This window comes from Pipra filicauda, unplaced genomic scaffold (assembly GCF_003945595.2).
Source record: "Pipra filicauda isolate LSUMZ 115617 unplaced genomic scaffold, ASM394559v2 scaffold249_size1133689_pilon, whole genome shotgun sequence".
NCBI classification, from domain to species: Eukaryota; Metazoa; Chordata; class Aves; order Passeriformes; family Pipridae; genus Pipra; species Pipra filicauda.
Window position 1 is genome coordinate 737,135 of NW_024104364.1, and position 20,394 is coordinate 757,528.

General features: G+C 60.6%; 2 protein-coding genes across 4 annotated transcripts; one reads left to right on the forward strand and one right to left on the reverse strand.

The window, feature by feature from the left end:
- The first annotated feature begins 934 nt into the window (after nt 1-934).
- RHOC (ras homolog family member C) lies at nt 935-11,878 on the forward strand. 3 transcript variants are annotated; one of them, XM_027746269.2, is made up of 6 exons: nt 935-993; nt 2,257-2,516; nt 9,342-9,499; nt 10,379-10,499; nt 10,824-10,954; nt 11,084-11,878. In XM_027746269.2, the coding sequence occupies exons 2-6, from the start codon at nt 2,495-2,497 to the stop codon at nt 11,255-11,257; spliced, it is 606 nt and encodes a 201-aa protein (XP_027602070.1). In that variant the 5' UTR covers nt 935-993; nt 2,257-2,494; the 3' UTR covers nt 11,258-11,878. The 3 variants fall into 3 exon arrangements, with proteins under 3 accessions (XP_027602070.1, XP_027602071.1, XP_027602072.1); XM_027746270.2 differs by having other exon boundaries at nt 2,257-2,329; XM_027746271.2 differs by lacking the exon at nt 2,257-2,516 and having other exon boundaries at nt 942-993.
- A 228-nt stretch (nt 11,879-12,106) lies between these two features.
- MOV10 (Mov10 RISC complex RNA helicase) lies at nt 12,107-19,594 on the reverse strand. The gene is made up of 22 exons (XM_027746268.2): nt 19,383-19,594; nt 18,489-18,585; nt 18,254-18,393; nt 17,944-18,182; nt 17,626-17,866; nt 17,271-17,393; nt 17,029-17,182; nt 16,794-16,948; nt 16,495-16,671; nt 16,265-16,412; nt 16,014-16,175; nt 15,816-15,919; nt 15,489-15,586; nt 15,278-15,397; nt 15,089-15,191; nt 14,766-14,889; nt 14,495-14,686; nt 14,296-14,370; nt 14,063-14,188; nt 13,809-13,897; nt 13,549-13,670; nt 12,107-13,363 (listed from the first exon to the last, which is right to left on the reverse strand). The coding sequence occupies exons 1-21, from the start codon at nt 19,514-19,516 to the stop codon at nt 13,556-13,558; spliced, it is 2,916 nt and encodes a 971-aa protein (XP_027602069.1). The 5' UTR covers nt 19,517-19,594; the 3' UTR covers nt 12,107-13,363; nt 13,549-13,555.
- Between the last annotated feature and the right edge of the window lie 800 nt (nt 19,595-20,394).

Here is a 20,394-nt window from a genome sequence, read left to right on the forward strand (position 1 = left end):
ACATGTCACAGCCCCCTCTGCCAGTGCCCCAGTGCAGGGGACAGAGACCCTGAGGACAGGGCTCGACCCTCAGCCACCTCTGTGTCTGTCACGGTGGGAAGGGGGATGTCCCTCGAGGAGTGAGGGGGTTCCTGGGCAGCACCTGGGGATGGATGTGGGAGGGGTGTGATGGGGTTTGGCTGCTGGTGCCTGCTGGGATCAGCCTTCCCTGGCAGAGCAAACTGGCTGGCACTGCCTCTGGGGGGCTGCCATAAATAAGGCATAGAGAGGGGGGAAGGTGTCTCTTCAAGTGGTGCTGCTCCCATGGCGGGGGACCCCTGGTTAGGGGGCAAAGCAAGTAACACTCCCGGGGGGAAGGGGTCCCCTTGAGCAGTGCTCTGCTGGCAGGTGGTTTGGGGATTGGTCTCCAGCGATGGGAGACTCCAGCTTAGGGGGACAAAGAAAATAATATGGGGGTAAGGCATCCCCCTCGAGGGGTGCTCCAATAGCAGGAGACCCCTGGTTAGGGGGGAAAGAAGACAATGCTTATGGGGAGAAAGGCATCCCCTTGAGCGATGCTCCGATGGCAGATGGTTTGGGGCTTGAGCTGCCATGGTGGGGGACCCCTGGCTGAGGGGCAAAGCACGGGTGGTCTTTGCTGTTGGTGCTGCCTGGCACAGGGGGGGTTTGAGGGCAGCATCTCTGCTCCTCCAGGCAGTTGGGGTCGCGCCCTCCCCACCTGAACAGGGAGAAACCCCCCCGGGGGCTCCGCGGGGAAACAGCGGCGGGTCCCGGGTGTCCCGGAGGCGGGCGGGGGGCAGCGCTGGGAAGGGGCTCGGCACAGCCCAGCCCGGCTCGGCACAGCCCAGCCCGGCTCGGCACAGCCCAGCGCTCCCGCTCCGCCCTCGCGGGTGGCCCCGGACGGGGCGGTGCCCGGCGCTGCTCGGAGGAGCCGGGACGGGAGCGGGAGCTGGGACCGACACCGGGAGCGGGACGGGGCAGCGGCGGAGAGAGGTGCGGGGTCCGGGGGAGCGGAGCGGCGAGGGCACTGAGGGGGGTGCGGGGGGGCAACTGAGGAGTGGGGATGCTGGTGGGGTGCGGGGGTACTGGTAAGAAGTGGGGGCAGAGCTGCGGTCTAGGGGAACTGGGGTCTGGAATTACTGGTAGTGATGTGGTCTGAGTTACTGGCGGAGTCTGGGGCAGCTGAGGTTTGGGGTTGCTGGTGGGGTTTTGGGGGAATTGAGATGTGAGGTTGCTGGTACTGGTAAGGTGTGGGGTCTGGGGTTACTGCGGTCTGGGGGAACTGAGGTGAGGAGTTACTGGTGGGGTGTAGGGTCAATGCTGGGTGCCGTCCGGGCACTGCTGGGGGAGCGGGGCACAGGGTGGGTGCCCCAGCCGGGCTGGGTGGGGTGCAGCGGGACAGGGCGGGGTGGGTGTGCCCGGGATGGGGCGGGGGGCCCTGGGTGTGGGCAGGGGTGGGTCAGCTGTACTTGGGTTCTGCGTGTTGTCCCTGGAGGGTGGCCTTGGGCTGTGGGCCTCAACTTGCGGTTGGTCCCCCAGGCAGTGACTGACCCAGGGTGAGAGCCCCGGGGCTGCTGCCACATCCCACATCCCTCCCCACAGCCCCCGCTCCAGCAGTGTCCCCATGCACGGCCTTGCTCACGGAGCTGCCGCTCCGTGTTTTCTTCAGAAAAAGGAAAAAAGTTCCCTTTGCTCGCTGCTGAGCTCATTCTTAAACATTTATATTAGGGGGGCTTGCGGGGAGGGGAAATAATTGTGTAATGTCTTAGGAGCAGGGGAGCATTCCAAAAGCATGACTGCGCGGCCCTTTCCAGCGCTGAAAGTCTGGCAGCCAAGTCCCCCAGCGGCCGCCAACCCCCCCTAAATCCAGCCTCAGCCTCTCAACACCCCCGTGAGAACGGCAGAGTGATCCCCCGGGCTGCATCTGCGTGGGGTGGGCTGGGAGCCGGGGCCCGGCTGAGCCCCCGCCCGGGCTCACATCCCTGGGAAAGTGTTCCGGTCAGGAAACCGGAGCCGGGAGGTAGCGGTTTGGCTGGCTGCGTGTCACGGAGACCAGTTGCATTTTGTTTCTATTTCGCCAAGTGCTTTTGGTGTCCAAACAGTTCCAGTTTATGTCCAGCTCCTCCTCCTCAGCTCCCAGGTAGAGCCCGAGCGAGGTTTTAACGGGCTTTAACTTGAATCCGTGTTCCTGACAGCTACGGCTTCTCCAGGGGAACATTTAAGCGGAAAATAAGCCAAGTCACTGTCTTCCAACAGGTTGTCGGGAGCGTTTAACCAGGCTCACCTCCCAACTTGCCGTTTGCACTGGAGAGGCGTATTGACATGAAAAGTAAGGAATGTATTAGCAAATATTGATCGGCGCTGGGGCAGTCAGGCGTTGCACAGGCACCCTCTGAGATTGTGGCGTGTTATTTGGAGCTTTCCACAAGACACTTGTGCTGCCGGGAGGCTGGGAAGGCTGTCGCTTCCGCGGGAGGTAAAATAAGAACATGGCATGATGTCCTTTGGAAAAGGAGGTAAGGGGCAGGCAGCTTCTCCCCACAAAGCTCGAGCGCTTTGCGGTTCGAGCTTTGTTTAGGCTTTCGAATTCTTCTGTTCCAAGTCCCTTCCTGTGTTTTGCTTGTGGATGGTTTTTTGTGGGGTTTAGCCATGAGAACGAGCCAGCCTGGGCGCTCTGTTCCAAATCTGGGTCCGGACAGTCGCCCTTGGCCACTGGAGCGTGTGGTAAAGCCCAGCCTACCTGGTCATGCCCACAGAATAGCCCCCACCCAAAAAAATGGGTAAGGTCTAAACTCCAGCACTGAGTTGAGCTCCTGTTTTGATGATCGCTCGTCGTTTGGATATGGGAAGTCCAGAGGTCTGAGGAAGGTTTCAGGCAGCTCTCCCAGTGGTAAATACAGACATTTTCCTCGGCGCCGGGCAGTTCTGGCAGCAGAGGCAGGCGGGATGGCAGGCGGGATGGGAGGCTCGGAGCAGCGGGTGCTGGTGGGTGTGGGTGTGCTCTGGGTGTCAGTGATGGCTGTTGGCTGCCTGGGGGCTGGTCTGTGCAGTACAAACTGGGGGCTGGGTGGGTGTGAAATTGCAGATGCTGCTGTGCCAAAATCAGCACCACTTGGGTCGCCTCGAGCTGTGATCTGCCCGGGAGCCTGAGCTCTACCCTGCCCGTTGTGTTTCCCTTTGGCATTGCTCTTTGCTTCCGGCCCTTTTGGGGACTTTTTTCTGCTTTTTAACCTTAGTGATTCTATGATTCTGTGTGAGAGTCCCTCTGGTACCTGTGACACTGCCAGGACACTTGCCCTGTGCTACCTTGGCCATGGTTTAGGTGTCTCAGCAAATGAAATTCCCCTCGGTGGCTATTCCTGTTGGGTTTTAATTTGGAAGTTTGCTTACTTTCTCATTGCACCAGTGAGTCCAGCCAGCTAAAGCTGTTTCTGTTGTGAAACAACCCTGCAGAGCATGTGTGCCAGTGGCCTGTGTGCTGCTGTCATCCTGTCCCAAACACCTCCAGTCCCCTTCTTTATCTTGGAGACAGCTGTGGCTGTCACTGTGCTGGTCAGAGCTGTGAGCTGTTGGTGGAGCAGGAGCTGCTCCCAGGGGGATTCTGGAGGGGGTTCCCCACCAGTGCCCCATCCCCAGGGCTGTGGCAGTGTCCATGGAGGCCTGGAGCTGGCCAAAGTGACTCTTGTTTGCCTGCTGGCACCTCTCAGGGTCCTGTCCCGAGGTGCCCTCCCCTGGCACTCGCAGCAGCTCTGTGCACACACACGGACATGTTGAGAGGTGGAGACAGCCTGTCCTTGGCTGTGCTGGGGAGGAAACCTTTCCTGTGTTCCCTCTGGGTGCTGGGAGCTGCTGAGGGTCCTATCTGTTCACAGCTGCACAGCCTGAACCAAAGGTGTGTGGTTTTGAAATCCAGTTGTGAGCCTCGTCTCATAACCCAGCCTTGAGCCTGGTCTGTGCTGCATTCACCCAGCTTGGCCCTAAACAAGAGTCAAATCACTCCAGCCCAGCACTTGGATGCTTTTATTTGTTAAACTGATGAAAAGTTCAGCAGAGCTGAAGGCACAGCAACACCGGGAATATCTCGGGCTGGCCAAGGAGGTGGTTTTCCTTCTGCAGTTGTATTGTGGTGTGGCACTGGGGTGATGGGGCTTTGTGCCACGGGCTGGGTGTTCCCTGAACCTCCCATCCAAGGGGAGCAGCCAGAGTTGCTGGGGCAGAAGAGTGAGGAGATGCTTGGTGGCAGCTCTGCAAGGCAGGAACATGAGCCCCAGGTCTGTTCTCCCATCTCTGGCCAAAAAGTGATCTGGGGGCAGTGCTGGTGGGTGCATGGGCACTGCCCAAAGGCTTTGCCCTCCTCCTGGCTCCACTCTCCTGGGTGAGGAGGGTTTGTTTGGAGAGGGGGATTTGCCAGGTCTGGGGGCTGTGGGGAGCCAGCCCTGCCATGTTGGCAGCACTGGGGGTGTCCCTGCAAAGGGAGTGTCCCTTGCAGGGGGACTGTGAAGGGGCTGCTCCCAGCACAGCTCTGTCGCCCCCGGCCCTGCCCAGGCCTCGGGATGTGCCTCCAGCCAGGGCTGTGATTCCCAGTGGGACAGGTCTGGCCGGGGTGGGGCCATCAGCAGTGCTTGGGAATTCCTGCATTAGAACAAAACCCTTCTGTTACCTCTGGGAACTCAAGCCAGGCTCAGGAGGTTTGTTGAAAGATTTCTGTCCCTGGTTGGGGTCCTTCAAAGCATTAACATCTTTCCCTGTGATTTTTGAGATCCTTTAGCAGACACTGGGTGATGGACACATCCTGCTGCCAGAGGAATTCCCCATTTCCTGCTCAGCAGGAACTTCACATTTTGAGGCACGAAGCAGGGAGAGGCCAATAACACAAGGGCTGCCCTGGAGCCTGGCTGATTTTATGGTGATGGCTTTAGAATAGCTGCTTGGAAAGTAGAACAGAGCAATTTGGGGTCATGTTGCAGCTCTTTGCCTGCTCAGGATTAGGCTGGTGCTGGCAGCAATGGCACAGACTAAACCCCCAGCCACCCCAACGTGGCCCCAGCCTGCCCAGAGCAGCGGGTGCAGGGATGGGCACAGGGGCCCTGCGGGGTTTGGCACTGGGAGATGCCGGCCCACGGTTGCTGCTCCCTTTTGTTGTCTCCATGGATGAGCAGGAGGCATCTCCAGTGGGGCCCTGAGGGTGCTGCTCACACCCGAGGGCTGCGGGTGCTGCTGGGCTGGGTTGGGTTGCCAGCGTGGCTGGGCAGCCTTGGCTGTAACTCGGGGTGGTTGGCACTTGGCAGAGTTTAAAATCTGAATTTCCATGGCTCGTTGAGGGTGACTGTGTGCTTTTAATCATTTGGGCTGATGGCAGTTGTAGTAAAACTGTCCTCAAATTCTCATGGAATCACACAACAGTGTGTGTTGGAACAGACCTTAAAGCTCATCCCATCCTACCCCCTGCTGTGGGCAGGGACACCTTCCACTAGCCCAGGTTGCTCCAAGCCCCTTCCAACCTGGCCTTGGACACTTCCAGGGATGGGGCAGCCACAGCTTCTCTGGGCAACCTGTGCCAGGGCCTCCCCACCCTCACAGGGAAGAATTTTTTCCCAATATCCCATCTAACCCTGCCCTCTGGCAGTGAGAAGCCATTCCCCCTTGTCCTGTCCCTCCATCCCTTGTCCCAAGTCCCTCTTCAGCTCTCCTGGAGCCCCTTTAGGCCCTAGAAGGGGCTCTGAGGTCTCCCCGGAGCCTTCTCTTCTCCAGGTGAGCACCTCCAGCTGCCCCAGCCTGGCTCCAGAGCAGAGGGGCTCCAGCCCTTGGGGTATCTCTGTGTCCTCCTCTGGACTGTCTCCAGCAGCTCCACATCATCCAGATGTTATTCCCAGAGCTGGAGGCAGCTCTGCAGGTGGGGTCTCACCCAAGCAGGGCAGAGGGGCAGAATCCCCCCTCCCCTGCTGCCCACGCTGTGGGATCAGCCCAGGGCACAGGAGGGGTTCAGGGCTCTCAATGCACATTTCTGGGTCATGTTGAGCTTCTCATCCACCAGCACGCCCCAGTCCTTCTCCTCAGGGCTGCTCTCCATCCATTCTCCTGCATCTGTGCTTGGGATTGCCCTGTTTGTCTTCATGAAACTGTCTTCATGTTTACTACTCCTATCTGTCCATCATCTGGGAACAGTGCAAAAGCCTTTGCATCAGACTCCTCGTCCCGGGGACTGGCCTCATCCTGCCGAGCAGCAGAGCATCCCCTGGCAGAGGAGCTCCTCTCTCCTGGAGCAGAGTGCTGCTGGCCTCTGGTGCTGGTGCCGTGCCAGCTGCCGGCTGCAGGGCATGGATGGGGGCACCCAGCTGGCCCCCGGGGGCTTGCAGCCCTCCGAGCCTCCTTGCCCCGCTCGCCTTTGCGCGCCAGCTCGGGATTAGTAATGGGCTATTTCTGGACGGCTCTCGTGAGTAATGGAATGAGTTGTGCTGAGATTTTGGGTGGGGACGGTGCCTCTGCCCTCTGAGTCACCGCTCGGCATCACGCCGGGCGCGGGAGCCGCGGGGGCCGGAGCCGTCCCAGGTCAGGGAGGCCGAGGGAGGCCGTGGGAAGGAGCTCTGAGTGCAGTGGCTCTGCTCAGTTTGGAGCCCCTGCTGTCCCCCTGGCCGGGCAGTGCGTGGGCAGGGCAGCATTTGGGCAGGGGTGGTGCCACTCTGGTTGGTTTTGGTTTCTGTCCAGTGTCTGCAGACTGGGCACAGGCAGGTCCTGTCTGGGAGCGGGTTTTTGTCTCCTTGGGCATCTGCTGCTCCTCCTGCTGCAGATGTGTCGTCTGTGCTGTGCCGTGGGTGAGATAATGGCACAGCCCAAACTGCTGTTCCTCCTCCATCCCTCTTGGAGATAGGCAGTCGCAAAGCAGCAAATCATGTTTTGCTGCAGGCGAAGGAGCTTCGTGTCTGAGTAAACAGACTTTTTTGCCCCTGAGCTCTCCTTTTCTCCCGCTCTGGACATGCTGCTTGGAAGGAGGATGAGAAGCATGATTTGCGACAAGGGTCAGATTTGATGACCTTGGAGGTCTTTTCCAACCTTAATGATTCTGTGATTCTAAGGATGATGCATTTCTGTGTCCCCAGGGATATATTGTCCTCCTCAAGCGGGCGGGAGCCAGCAGACTCCTCCAGCCCTTGTATCTGCCTCTGTAACACAAACTCTGTGCCTCCTCAGGATGAGCTCCTGGCTGGCTGTCCCTGCTGGGACAGTGGGTGTCCCTGGCCCAGCTGCCACAGGCAGGAGCAGGAGGGCATGAGGAATAGGGATAGGAGCTGTTCCCCCTCCATGCTCAGCCCCTGCCTCCCTAAAAAGTGCCCGTGGTCCCAAAAAAGGACCCTTTGGGGCACCTTTTATTTTTTTCTCCAGCTTCAGCGTTGCACAAATGTGCTCACCCTTTCTGTGGGCATGCTGCTCCACTGGGATGTGTGCCTGACCCCCAGGCTCCTGGCTGAGGAGTGCTGGATCCTGCCGGATGCAGCCCTTGATCCTCTCTCTTCTCACCTTACAAGTGCCAGCCTTCTATTTCTATTAACAGCTCACAGCACTCAGCAGCCACAAACCATTCCTACCTTGGCTTGTGAGCCAAAGTGCTTGGAACCTGCAAAGATCCACAGCTACCAGCAGGGCCTGGCCTGGATTTGGGTGGAAACTGTCTCTCTTTTGCCCAAACCGTTGGGCAGTTTGATTTGTGAGACTGGGGTGGTCCCCAGGCTTCGTGTGCCAGGATTGACCTGCCAGGTATGCCATGGGAGAGAAGAGCTCTGCAGCCTGCCTTTGGAATGTGGGCCAACCGCTCAGGCCCGATTCTTGATCCTTCACATGCTGCTAATTACAATGTGGCCAGACTCGGGTTTTTCCCCCTTTTCCTCCCTTTTCTGTTGGCTCAGGGTGTGGGTGTGTCACCCGGGTGGGGACAGATGCCTGGCCTTCTTTAAGGCTCAGCTCAATGCCCTGGTTAAATGCCAGGCTTATGAGGTCCTGGCCTTCCCAGGGCGATCCCAGCGTGATCCTGGGATGATCCCAGTGTGATCCCCCTGCAGTTCCATGCAACAGCATCGGTATGTGTGGCCTTCCCACAGGGTTATTTCCCCTGAACCTTCCCAAGGCTCCCAGCATCCCAGACCCTTCCCATCCTGCTGCCCAGGCAGGGGGTGTGGAGAGGGACAGGGCTGGTGGGGGGATGTGGCATGTCCCTGCCTTCAGGAGCAGTTTTCTTGCTATCTGTAATTTCCCCCAGAGCAGTGTGAATTTTCAGGGATTAAACCCTGAGCTGTCAGCTTGCATCATTCCTGGGATCTCTTCTGGGACAGGGAGCTGGTGATGTGCCAAAGGCACTTAAGGAGTGGGTCAGGCTCTTGGAACTGAGGCGTCTGGGAAGCTGGGGATGGGAAAGAGATTTTGGTCCCAAGGCTGGGAGGGATGTGATCCCACCACGGATGATTTTCTCATGCCTCATTCAGATGCTGTGCCAGGCGTTCTGTGGCATTGTCCTGGACGATTCCCAGGCTCCTCTGTAATCCCCTTTTGAAACCGAGGGATGCAAAGGCATAGCTTTCCTTGCAGGGCTGCATCCTTTTCCCTTGGGGCAGAAAGCCACCCTCTTTGCCTGGGTTTTGCCTGTGTTTGCCGAGGGATGCCTGGCAGCTTCTCCCGCCGCCGGTGCCAGCGTCGGCTCTCTTGGTTCCGTGGCAAAGGCTCCTTTGTCAGACAGGCTGGGACGGGGCCAGCCCAGTGCTGGGTGCCAGGCACACAGGTCCTGCTTGCCTGGACCTCCAGGAGCTCAGCCTGGCGCGTTCCAGCTGCTGATCGGATTATTTGGGAGCCGGTGAGCGTGCCTGGGTGAGACCTGGAGCGCGGTTCCTGCCCTGAGGAATTCATAATCTAAAATAAACCCAGCGTGTTCATGGCACTCCGAGGTTGTCTGAAACCCTGTTTACCTGGGTGGCAGCACAGCAAAGCCCAGGGAGGGTTGGATGGCTGGGGGGGTGGGTTCCCCATGGGGTGGGTAAGGCAGAGCAGTCTGTCACCTCACTCAAGGTCCCTGTGTGCTGCCACCAGCACTGCCATGGCTGGGACATCACTGGGATGGTTCTCCCAGCCACAGCAGCAGTGCTGGGTGTAAGTGGTTCCAGTCAGGCCAGTTCTTGCAGTGCCCATGAGCTGGTGTGTGCAGGAGCTGGTGGGGGCCATCACTGGCTGTTCCCAGTGGGATGTGCCCAGGTGTCTGTGTCTGGTACCTCCCTGGCCATCGTGCACAGGACTCTGGGGGCTGGGAGCATGGGCTGCCCGTGGTGCTCTGCCCCAGTCCCCTGCTCCTGTCCCCACAGCGATGGCAGCCATCAGGAAGAAGCTGGTGATCGTGGGAGACGGTGCCTGCGGGAAGACGTGTCTGCTGATCGTGTTCAGCAAGGACCAGTTCCCCGAGGTCTACGTGCCCACCGTGTTCGAGAACTACATTGCTGACATAGAGGTAGATGGGAAGCAGGTAAGAGCCATCATCATTCCTTGCTCATCATTTCCCTTGTTCCCACTCTGGCAGTGCCACTGCCCAGTGCTGCCACCAGGGCTGGTCCATGTGGATGGGAGCCACTCAGCTCCTGCCTTTCTGGGTCACCCTGAACCTGCCTGTGCTGGTTTAAAGGTAAACCAGCAGGGGAAATGAACTCAGCTCAAAAGAGAGATTATAAGTCAGAAAAACAATTTAATAAAATAATACAATAAGTACGATTATACAGACAAACAGTTGTTTTTAACCCACAAAACCCAAATGTATAACCCAGCACCCTGGGGCATGAACAGAGTGGTGTTCTTTGGGCCCCCTGAGTCCAAAGGAAAAGGAGAGGGGAAAACCTGTTGGTGAGAGTGCTGGTGCAGTCTGGTCAAGAGTGGGGATTGCAGTCTGGCTGAGAGTGGTGGTTGCAGTCTGGCTGAGAGTGGTGATCTGCAGTCTTCCTCTGGATCCCACGAGTAGTTAAAAAAGTCCCAAGACTCCAAGATTATATATTCTCCAGTTCAGGCAGGAATGCCCAGTACCTCCCTCAGGGCGGGGAGCTCCACAAAGGATGTGAGGACAAGAGCATCCTCCTATCTCACAGGCCTCTTAACACCCAGTTTATAGCCTGAGGAGTCAGGCTCTATGGGCAGAGGGTGTAAATGGTTCATTGATAACAGTTTCTGGGCAATGGCATGGAAGGCTCTAGAATACACAGTTTTGGGTTATACCCATACAATGATGAACTGGTCCCAGATGTTCTAACTAGGACACTGCCCCAGTTTGAGGAAGATCACAGCTGTACCTGAGGAAGATAAATCTGTCACTCCTGGCCTGCAGAGCTGCTGAGCCATTGTCCCTCTCCCCTCCCAGGTGGAGCTGGCCCTGTGGGACACGGCGGGACAGGAGGACTATGACAGGCTGAGGCCCCTCTCGTACCCGGACACAGACGTTATCCTCATGTGCTTTTCCATCGACAGCCCGGACAGCCTCGGTAGGGACCAGGGAGTGAGGGGGGACCTGAGGCTCCCACAGGACTGGGTGCTGCTGCTGAACCCCCCATGGTCCAGGAAGCCTCTGTTCTGCCTCTCGGGGATGCCAGAGCTTCCCCTTCATCCCCTGGCTTGGTGTGCACTCTGGGGAAATGCTGGGAACTTGCTGGCTGGGTGGAGGTGGTGGGAGAGGAGGATGCTGTGAGGGCGAGCTCTCCCTGCTTCCTGTGGCAAAAAGCCCCAGGGCTGGTCCCTGCAGGGAGGCTGGGGAAGAGCAGCCCCTCAGCTCACGGGGTCCCACATGAGCTTCTCTGTGCTGGTTGCAGAGAACATCCCTGAGAAGTGGACGCCGGAGGTGAAGCACTTCTGCCCCAACGTGCCCATCATCCTGGTGGGGAACAAGAAGGACCTGCGGAACGACGAGCACACGCGGCGGGAGCTGGCCAAGATGAAGCAGGTGGGGGCAGCCCCGGGTCCCGCCGCCTCTGCCCGTGCTGGGTCCTGGTGCAAAGGGCCGGGTGCCCCGAGGGCAGTCGCTGCTGTGCCCTGGCAATGTTTCCAAACCCTCTTTTTCCTGCTTCTTTAGGAGCCGGTGAAGCCAGAGGAGGGGAGGGACATGGCCAACAGGATCAACGCCTTCGGGTACCTGGAGTGCTCGGCCAAGACGAAGGAAGGGGTGCGGGAGGTGTTCGAGATGGCCACCCGGGCCGGCCTGCAGGTCCGCAAGAACAAGAAGCGCAGAGCCTGCCCGCTGCTCTGAGCAGCCCCCCGGCCCCTGCGCCAGCACTGCCTGCCCTGCCCGGGGAGGGAGCACTGGCAGCCAAATGGGACCTCGAGGTGCCGGTACCTGCCCTGAACCCTCTGCACCGGAGCTGCCAGCCGAGCCCGCGGGGTGTCCCTGCGGGATTCCGGGGCCACGAGGGGCCAGTGCCTTCAGCACCCGCTGCTCTCCGAGGGCGGGGTGTTTGTGTCGCTCCCCGTGTCGCCCTGTTTTGTACTGATTTCCCTGGTTTTGCCTTTCCCCTGGGGATTGCCATGGTATTCAGCCTCCCTCCCCAGCTCCGGGCAGGTGCTGCAGAAGCTGGAGGTGCCCACAGCTCCGCGTGTGTTGGGTGTGCTGGGCCCTCGAGGTGCTCTGCCTGCTCCCCCTGCCGTGCAGGCAGCACACACCAGTGTTAGACAGACTTGCCTGGGCAGCTTTAGCCCTGTGTGTGATTAGAGCCGGGCTCAGCTGCTGCCAGGAGTGCTCTGCTCCTGGGATGTGTGCCCAGCCCTGCCGGTATCGCCGCCTTCGAGTCTGCCTCGGTCATGGACTTGGCACCAGTAAACTGAACTGTGTAATTGGGAGAATAAATGCAAACTGGTATTTTAGTAATTGTAACTCTGCTTGCGTGGCATCCTTCCGGCTCTCCTTTGAGCCCCTTGCTGCTCCAGGCTCCTGCCTGGGGACAGAGGCCACGTGCTGCAGGGTGGGGACCTGCTCATCCCACAGCTCCTCTTGCTCCAGCTGCTGCTGCAGCATCAGGGCTCAGCACAGCGTGCTTGGGTATGATGCCGAAAAACTTGGGAATGATGAACTGCTCATAGACTTTTTATCTACAAGCAGCAAGGTGTTTATTTATTCAGCGTTGGGAGCAAGCCAGCTAGTGCTGGTCAAACTTGCTCAAAGGCACCAGTGCAAAATCAAGGTATTTGTACAATCTACATACATGATTACATACATGTTCATATGATAACAACATCTGATTATGCATATTAATAATAGGCGGGGCCTGGGCAGAGCTTAGGGCGGTGCTTTCCAGATTCTTCTCTTGGTGCTGAGTTTTGGTGGTCATTCCAGCCTTCCCCCTCAAATCGGGGGTCTTTTTCTCTTCTCCCTCACTTTGACCTTCTTACCTTTCTATTGTTAATGTCCCAACTACTGAAGCTTGCAGAAACCCTTGGCTCTAAGCCCTTTTCTCCTATTCAAATGTCTACCTTGTCCTAATTTATAACCTCTGGGTTGATTGTATACTGTTTCTAGCATTCTTCTTATGATTAGGTTTAGGTCCAGTAAGCAGAACAGAACAAGTCTTAGCAGCACAGACAGAACAGGTGTTGGGGGGGCTTTCTCAGCAGAGCAAGATACCTCAGTTAACTCTTTTAGGCCTGGCTCTTGTTTCAGATAAGAGCCAGGAAGCAGTTTATGTGGGAAGGGCTGGGCAGGAGCTTCCCAGCTGTACCCAGTCCCCGGATGATGGGCACTGCTGTCACTGCTGGAGCCATCCTGGCTCTGGAGCAGGTCAGGACAGAGCTGCAGCGAGCCTGTCCCTGCTCCAGCAGCCCTGTCATTGTGGCAGAGCCCCAGACTCAAGAGACCGTTTTTCTGTAAATATTTATTCCAGGGAAACAAAGTGCCTGCCCAGCCATGCCAGCTCTCAAGCCAGGCAGCTGCCCAGTTAGGAGCTGAGCCACGCTGTGGCTGGCCAGGTCCCTGCCTGCCCCAGTCACCCACCACAGCAGCACTGGGCTCCCCTGTGCACCCAGTGATGCTCTTTGAAGGCTTCAGCCTTTCACTGAACAGTGACACCAGTCACAGAGAATTGTTTTGCCACAGCTGTGTCAAAAACTGGTTAAAATGGAGAATGGTCCCAGTCCAGTCCTGGGGTGGTCCCACTCCATAAGGGGAGGGGGCTGCCCTGTGGTCTGTGCCAGGGCTCCTGGCTGGCAGGAAAGGCTTGGCAGTATCCTCTGGTCCGGTGGGTTCAGCCCCAACTCTGCAGGGATGCACAGAGACAGGGGGAGTGCAAGGGCTGCTGCAGGCCAGGGGACAGGCTGAGGGGGCTGGAGCTTCACAGGGCTTCTCCTCCTTTCCCACGTAGGTTTCCTGCAGAGAAACCTCATGGCAGAACTGGCCCCCGAGTTGAGGGTAGGGACAAGCAACTCCTAAGTGAGGACCCATCCTAAACCCTGTCACATTTGGGGCAGGAGAAGCCTCCTAGTCAGTGCCTCTAACCCTAACCCTGGCTGTGCTGGTGCTTCAGGGTGCTGGCAGCTCCCAGCCCTGCTCACCTGGGTGTTAAATGTTGAGCCTCAGCCCCTGGAGGTCGGCAACGAGTCTGTCCTGCTCTGTGCCCTCACCCTCGTAGGGGAGTCCTGTATAGCCACCCTCTTCCTTGCAGTACATGAGGAACCTGCGGGCACAGAGCCAGGGGAGAGTGGGCAGGAGGTGGCACTGGCCCTGCTGCTCCCTGGCACTGGTGTGTTGCCAGCAGCAGGGAAGAGCAGGCGCCGGTGACAAGAGTCTGTGGCAGGGGCCAGGAACAGCTCACCTGTTCCAGTGCTCATCCTTGCTGAGCACGGCCGGGTTGCCCACCACGATCAGCAGAGCCTTGGCCCTGGTGAGGGCCACGTTGAGCCTCTGCAGAGGACAGGCCGAGGGGTGTTACCTGGCTGCAGCACCTCTCGCCCCCTCGCAGCCCCACCTCGGTGCAGGCAGCTCTGCTGTGGCACTGAGCACCCAGAGCAGCCCTGCCTGCCTGTGGGAACCAGGGGGGAGAAGGGTCTGCTCGGGGCAGTGAAGTACCTTTGGGTTCTTGAGGAAGCCCAGCCTGAAGGTCCTGTCGAACTGCAGGTACGCGCTGTAGCTGCGCACGGTGGAGATGAGGATCACGCGCCGCTCCTGGCCCTGGAACTCCTCCACGGAGCCCACCTGGGGCGGGGACAGCAGGTGAGGGGCTGGGAGCACCCCCAGACTGGGGCTGGCAGGGCTGCCTCCTCCTGTAGCAGGGTGGGCTCCTCTCCATGCCCAGGACTTACCTTCAGCTGGCTGATGTCTGCCAGCCTCTTCAGGACGGGGTCCAGGGAGGTGATGGCTCTCCGAATCTTTTCCACCTGGGGGGAGGCACGTGGCAAAGTCCGGCCACCACAGAGCCATTCTTGCCCATCCCATTCCAGTGTCCCCTGTCCCCTGGGGAGGTCTCTGCCCGTGCCCTGCCTGCAGAGCTGTGCCCCTCACCTGCTTCCTGTAGGGAGAGATGATGCCGATCTCCTTGGGGGACACAGTGGGACAGCCCTTCTTGCCCTGGCTCTGCAGCAGCTTCTTGAGGTAGTCGACCAGCACCTCGATTTCGGCCGTGTTGAAGAACGAGGGGCTCTTCTCCTCTCTCTGGTCTTCCCCACAAACCCCATGGAAGATTATGGGGAAGCCCTGGGGGTGGAAAACATTGGTCTCTGCTCTGCCTGCTCCTCAGGGCTTCCCCCAGCCCCCTCAATGCTGCCCCTCTCACTTGTTTGGGAAGTTCCTCCCAGTTGCAATAGAAATTCCGGACATCCAGCCCGTCACTCTCACACGCCTTCAGCTCGCTGTCGTAGAAGAGCTCATTGGGGATCTTGAGGATGGCCTCGTGGGACCTGGAAGAGGCAGGATGGTGACCAGGGTGGGTGCCACGTGGGCCCAGCACCCTCCCAGGCACTGTGCAGGACAGCAGGTACACTCCCACCTCCCACATCAGCTGGGGCACTACGAGGCTCTGAGGGGGACACACAGATCCTGGATGGGGCTGTGGTCACAGAGCAGCCTCACCCCTGCCCGCACCGTCCCTGTCCCCACCTGTAGTTCCAGAGCAGTTTGGTGACAAACTGTGGGTCGTATCCTTCACTGGACTTCTGGTACAGGGGGTTGTGCAGCATCAGCCTCTCCAGCAGCGAGGTGCCTGTGCCCAGTGAGATCTCATGGCTCCCTGCAAGGCTGCTCGGCCCCCCCGGCACCAGCAGTGCTCCCACCCCTCTCCCCACTCACCCAAGCCGTGCTCCATGGCCAGCGGGGAGGTCAGGACAGGGCCCAGCTGCTTGGGGTCTCCTGCCAGCACCAGCTGCCCCCCGTTGGGGTTGGTCTTCTGGTCCATGGGAGTCAGGAGCCCTGGGAACAGGGAGAGCTCAGTGGGGGGCAGGGGGGACCCCGGGCCATGCAGAGATGCTGGTCCCCCAGGCAGCAGCCGGGCACCACTCACCGGCGATGGCGACCACACTCTCCGGCTCTACCGCGTGGCCACACTCGTCGATGAAGACGTGGGAGAAATACCCAGGGGGGAAGTTGGCTGACACCAGCCTGGAGGAGAGGTGGAATGGGGCTGCCTCAGCACCCCTGCCCCACCTGACCATCCTTCCTCCCTTCCCCTTCATCCTCATCCTCCTGCATAGGAGAGGTCCCACCTGCTGCCTGCCCTCCTCCACCCCTCCCCACTGAAACCCCGAGGGGCTGCCCTCACAGCCTGGCTGCAAGACAGCCCCTGGGTCCAGCCCCCCGGGGTACTGGGGACAATCCCAGCTCCTCTGACCTTCCTGCTGTCACCAGTGTGGTGACGAGGATCCGGTAGCGTCCCAGGTACTCCTTGCTCGGGTACACATAGCTGCTCTGCTCATCGTCCCAGTTGCAGCAGGGCTGGAATGCAGGCATTGGGTGAGATCCAGCTCTCCTGGGGGCTGCCAACCCAGATGTGCTGGCAGGATGCAGGGCTGGAGGGGCAGGGACCTACCCTGATATCAGCAGGCACCTCCCTGTAGTTCCTGGAGCTGGCGATGAGCCTGTAGACATTCCGAGGGGCGATGTCTGGGATGAGGCGCTGGCACAGCAGGTCTGCGGCGCTGTTGGAAGGGGCACAGGCCAAAATCCGGGCGTCCTTGAAGCACGTCCACACCTGGGCGGCAGGAGGAGGTGACAGCACTGAGCCCCACGTGCCAGGTGGGCAGCAATGCCCGGGGCTGGACCTGGGCACCGGCCGCTCACCTGCTTGATGGCCTCCACCACAGTGACCGTCTTGCCGGTGCCGGGGGGGCCGAAGATGAGGTAGGGGGCCGGCCGGGACATCCCCGTCACGATGTGGGTCACGGCCCTGCACTGCTCCTCGTTCGCCTGCAGTTTGCGGTCGAACCACCTGCGGGAGCAGAGGCTGCGCTGCCGGTCCCCGCCCCCTCCATCCCCTCGGACCCTCCCGGCCCGCGGAACTGGGGACTCACCGCGGCTGGAAGGGGCCTGGGAAGAGGGACATGTGGCAGGAGGCGGAGGGGAAGAGGAGGCTGGACAAGCGGTGGCGCATGGCCAGGACGACAGCCCGGTGCTGGACCTGCAGAGGCAGCCGGCTGAAGGTGAAGGTCACGTCGAACTTCAGGTTCTTCACAAACTTACTCAGCATCCTGGGAAGGAGTGGTGTGAGCAGGGCAGGTGGACACTTCCCCCATGCCCTCCCGGCCCTTCCCAGCCGGCTCCCGGCCTCCAGCACCTCCGAGTGGGGCTGCTGAGGCCGGACATCACTCACTTGGGGGAGAAGCCCAGCTTGACCTTATCCAGCTCCACATTGTGCACGTAGCCCTTGTACTGGAGGAGCGGGGAGTGGTCCCGCTCGCTGCTCAGGTTGGCAAAGAGGTGGTCCCCCCTCAGCACGGACGGGCGGTTCTCGGCCACGCCGGGCACCTGCGCCAAAGGGCTGCTGTGATGCCAGACCCACGGGAGCCCCAGCACCCCTCCCATCCCCCCCGGATTCCCCTACGCACGTCGAGGACCAGCAGCCCCCTGTCCTGCACCATGGTCACATCCTGCATGTCGTAGCGCCGGATGTCCACCTCCATCTGGATCTCCTCCAGGTACAGCAGCAGCTGGAACTTCTGCTGGTAGTTGTCAGCCTCCAGAGGTGCTTCCAGCAGCGAGCTGTGGGCAGCAGGGATGTCACTGTGTCCCAGAGGCACCTTGGCTCTGGGGGGGCAGCTTGGCATTGCCCCCAGCCCTCGGTACTCACCTCATGGCAGCCCAGTTGGAGCTGGCACTGGTGCTGGGTCCGAGCAGGATCGTGTCCTTGAGGTTCTTTGGGTACTGGTAGGGGCCCAGAGGGATTTCCCTCTCCAGTTCGTTTCTCAGGGAGCTGGGTGGAGGGGACAGCAGTGCTGCAGGGACTGCAGGGCCAGGCTCCCCCTGGGCCATGACCATCCCAACAGGCAGAGTGTCCCCAGCCTGCTGTCACCAGCCATTGCTCAGGGATGAAGCACTTTCCTGGGTGCCAGACAGCTGGGTCCCAAGGAACTGAGCCTTGTTCTGGCTGGAGAACAGGCTGGGCCCCTCTGCTCGGGATGGCAGCAGGTGACTCTGCCACATACCTGTCGGGGGGGATGCCTTCCTCGGTGATGACGGTGACAGGGCGCTGGAGGCTGGCCTGGTAAGGCTGGTAAGGTGCCGAGGGCCCCAGGTCCTTGGCCAGCTGGCTCTGGGCGACGGCAGCGACGTAGCGTGAGATGCTGAAGGGCTCGTTGGGCTCCTTGGTGAACTCGAACACCAGCACGGCGGGGAAGTGCCCGTTGCAGGAGGTGAGGCACCGCACCTGGATGGGGTACCTGCCACCTGCGGGGCCGACAGGGGAGCGTTGGGTCCTGCAGCCCCTCCAGCGGGGCAGGGGATGGGGCAGGAAGGGGCCCTACCCGGGTGGAGCACCAGGGACTGCCCCTGTGTCACCCCTTGCTCGTCGCTGAAGGAGAGCGCCGGTGACTGGTAGCGTGGCTGGACCCGCCGCAGCGTCACCTCGTGTGTCCCGCGGTTCTGCACCTCCACAGGGACCGTGCGGGGCCTGCCCCGCTCCACCGGGAAGCGGATCTCCCCGTTGCCCTGGTCGTACTCCGAGACGATCTCCACGCCGTGCTTCCCTCTGATGAGCTCGGCGCTGCGGGGAGGGAGGGTCAGGCTTTGCCAGCCGGGGAGGGGGTTTGGGGGCTCTCCAGGGCAGGGTCATACCGCTGCTGGGCATAGCTCCGGGGAGTTTGTGGAGTGGAGCTGGGCTGCTGCTGCTGCCCTGAGGCAGAGGTGGGCTGTGATGTCTGTGCATCCGCTCTGGGTCTCCGGTACTGGTCTGCCACCACCACGCGCCTCTTCACCTGCGAGGAGCAGCCACCGTCAGCCCCGGGGTCCTGCCGGGGGTCCCGTGGAACCAGTCCCCGTGGGCATTGCCCCAGCCAGGGGCCTCTCTCACCGTCTTGAGTTGCACCACCTGCCCCCGCACCAGCGCCCGATGGGTCACCCTCAGGGCATTCAAAGTGCAGGAGAAGTTGGGAGTCCTTGTGTCAGTCCTGCAGAGACAAGGGAGAGGTTTGTGAGGGACAGAGCGTGGTGGGGCACAGGCAGGGGCACGGGCAGCTGAGGGGAGGCAAGAGGGAAGGTGAAGCAGAGCAATGAGGCTGCAGTGAGGGAGCTCTCAGTGGTCTCCTCTGTGCCAGGAGAGGGAGAAGGACTTGGGCTTCCCACTGGCCCGTGCAAATCTTAGACCCCTGCAGGCTGCCCCAGCAACTCCATGCTGTGCCATGGCCATGCCAGCTGTGCCACGGCATCACTGCCTGGCCCTGCCAGCCATGCACGCCCTGTCCCTGCCCCTACCAGTGCTCAAGCAGCAGCAGGGCAGGGACTTCTCCCTGTCCCCAGATCCTTGACAGAAGATGCCACCCAGAGGGGTCAGCCCCCTGCACAGCCCCTGGCACAGATGGGGGCTCCTCTCAGGCACAGCCACTGCACTCCCAGCAGTGATGACTCCCCAGGTACCTCCTCCTGCAGCCCACCAGTGCCCTGAGCCCCGGCTTTGCCAATGATTAACAGCGGTGATGTTGCACAAGGGCCAGTGTGAGTGGGGTCAGCAGGGTCAGGTGGCCACTGTGGAGGGCAGTGGGTATCCAAGGCCTTGCCCAGGCAGCTGCTGGGGGTCCCACAGAGCTGGGATCATCCCAGCAGGGCTGTGGCAACACGGAGGGGCTTGGGGGACCAGTGGTGCTGCTGAGGACCAGTAACACTGTCCAGGCACTGGGCAACGCTGGCGGGGGGGAATGGGAGGTGCTGGCCAGGGGGACCGTCCCAACTGCCCGGGTCTGGCTCTCACCTGCCCCGGAACTCGAGGTTGTAGATACTCCGCAGAGTTTCCCGCTGACACTCCTGCTCCCGGCCCGTCTCCTGCAGGAACTGCACGAACTGATCCCCCCACTGCCTGGCCTCAGCCACTCTGAACCGCGGCATGGTCGAGCAGAGCTGTGCCGAGCTGTGCCAAGGTGTGCCAAGCTGTGCCGAGCTGTGCCGAGCTGTGCCGTGCCGTGCCTACGTGTGCCAGGTTAAGCAGAGCTGGGCTGGGCTGGGCTCACCGGGGCTGCTCGTTCAGGGAGAAACGAAACCGAAAGGGGCCGTGAGCCCTCGGGATCGCCCGCCCAGACCGGGGGGGGGGAGATGGGGAGGGATCGTGGGGGCGGCTCCCGCCCGGCGCCTCCTGTCCCGCAGCATCGCCCCGCGCCCCACGGAGGGGTCCGGCCGCGGGGATTGCCCTGGCTGGGTGAGGAGGGGCTGTGCCGGGGGCTGACCCGCCCGGGAGCCCGAGGGGCGCATCCCCCCCATCGCAAGGTGACCCCAGAAATGACGGGCAGGTGCCCAGCCCGGGCTGTGCAGTGTCAAAGGTGGGGCTGGCTGTCACCCCACCCCTGCAGCCCCCCAGCAGTGTTTGTCCCCAGGGTGGGCAGCAGACGCTGCCGGCCCCCACCTGTGCTGCCCTCGGGGCGGGGAGGTGCCCAGGTGTGCTGCATCCATGGATCCAATGGGAGGGATGAGGGGCTCCCAGGGCTCCAGCTGCTCTATAAAGAGGGAATCAGCAGCACCAGGTTTCTCGTGCTCTCACCTCCAGCCTGCCTGGTGACGGTGGTGGTTGCTGAGCTGCTGCTATAAGACACCCCAAGCCCCTGGGGCTGCTCGTGGTGTTGCCCGGGTGCTGCTCGGGTGCTGCTTTTGCCTCTCTGTGGCCCAAGGGTGCTGGGTAAGTCTCCTGTTCTTTCTTCCTTAGCTCAGGGTCTTTTCCTCCATCCCAAGCTCTGCCAATGCCCTGCCACTGTCCAGAGGTTGCTGGGAGGCTG

Excerpts from the sequence above, each read along its gene's own strand:
- RHOC (XM_027746269.2), top strand. The coding sequence starts at position 2,495 with ATGATGTCCTTTGGAAAAGGAG. Across the intron at positions 9,500-10,378 it reads TAGAGGTAGATGGGAAGCAG|GTGGAGCTGGCCCTGTGGGA; the intron begins GTAAGAGCCATC and ends CTCCCCTCCCAG. Across the intron at positions 10,500-10,823 it reads CGACAGCCCGGACAGCCTCG|AGAACATCCCTGAGAAGTGG; the intron begins GTAGGGACCAGG and ends TGCTGGTTGCAG.
- MOV10 (XM_027746268.2), bottom strand. The coding sequence starts at position 19,516 with ATGCCGCGGTTCAGAGTGGCTGAGGCCAGGCAGTGGGGGGATCAGTTC. Across the intron at positions 16,672-16,793 it reads AAGCTGGGCTTCTCCCCCAA|GATGCTGAGTAAGTTTGTGA; the intron begins GTGAGTGATGTC and ends ACTCCTTCCCAG. Across the intron at positions 16,176-16,264 it reads TGGTGGAGGCCATCAAGCAG|GTGTGGACGTGCTTCAAGGA; the intron begins GTGAGCGGCCGG and ends CCTGCCGCCCAG.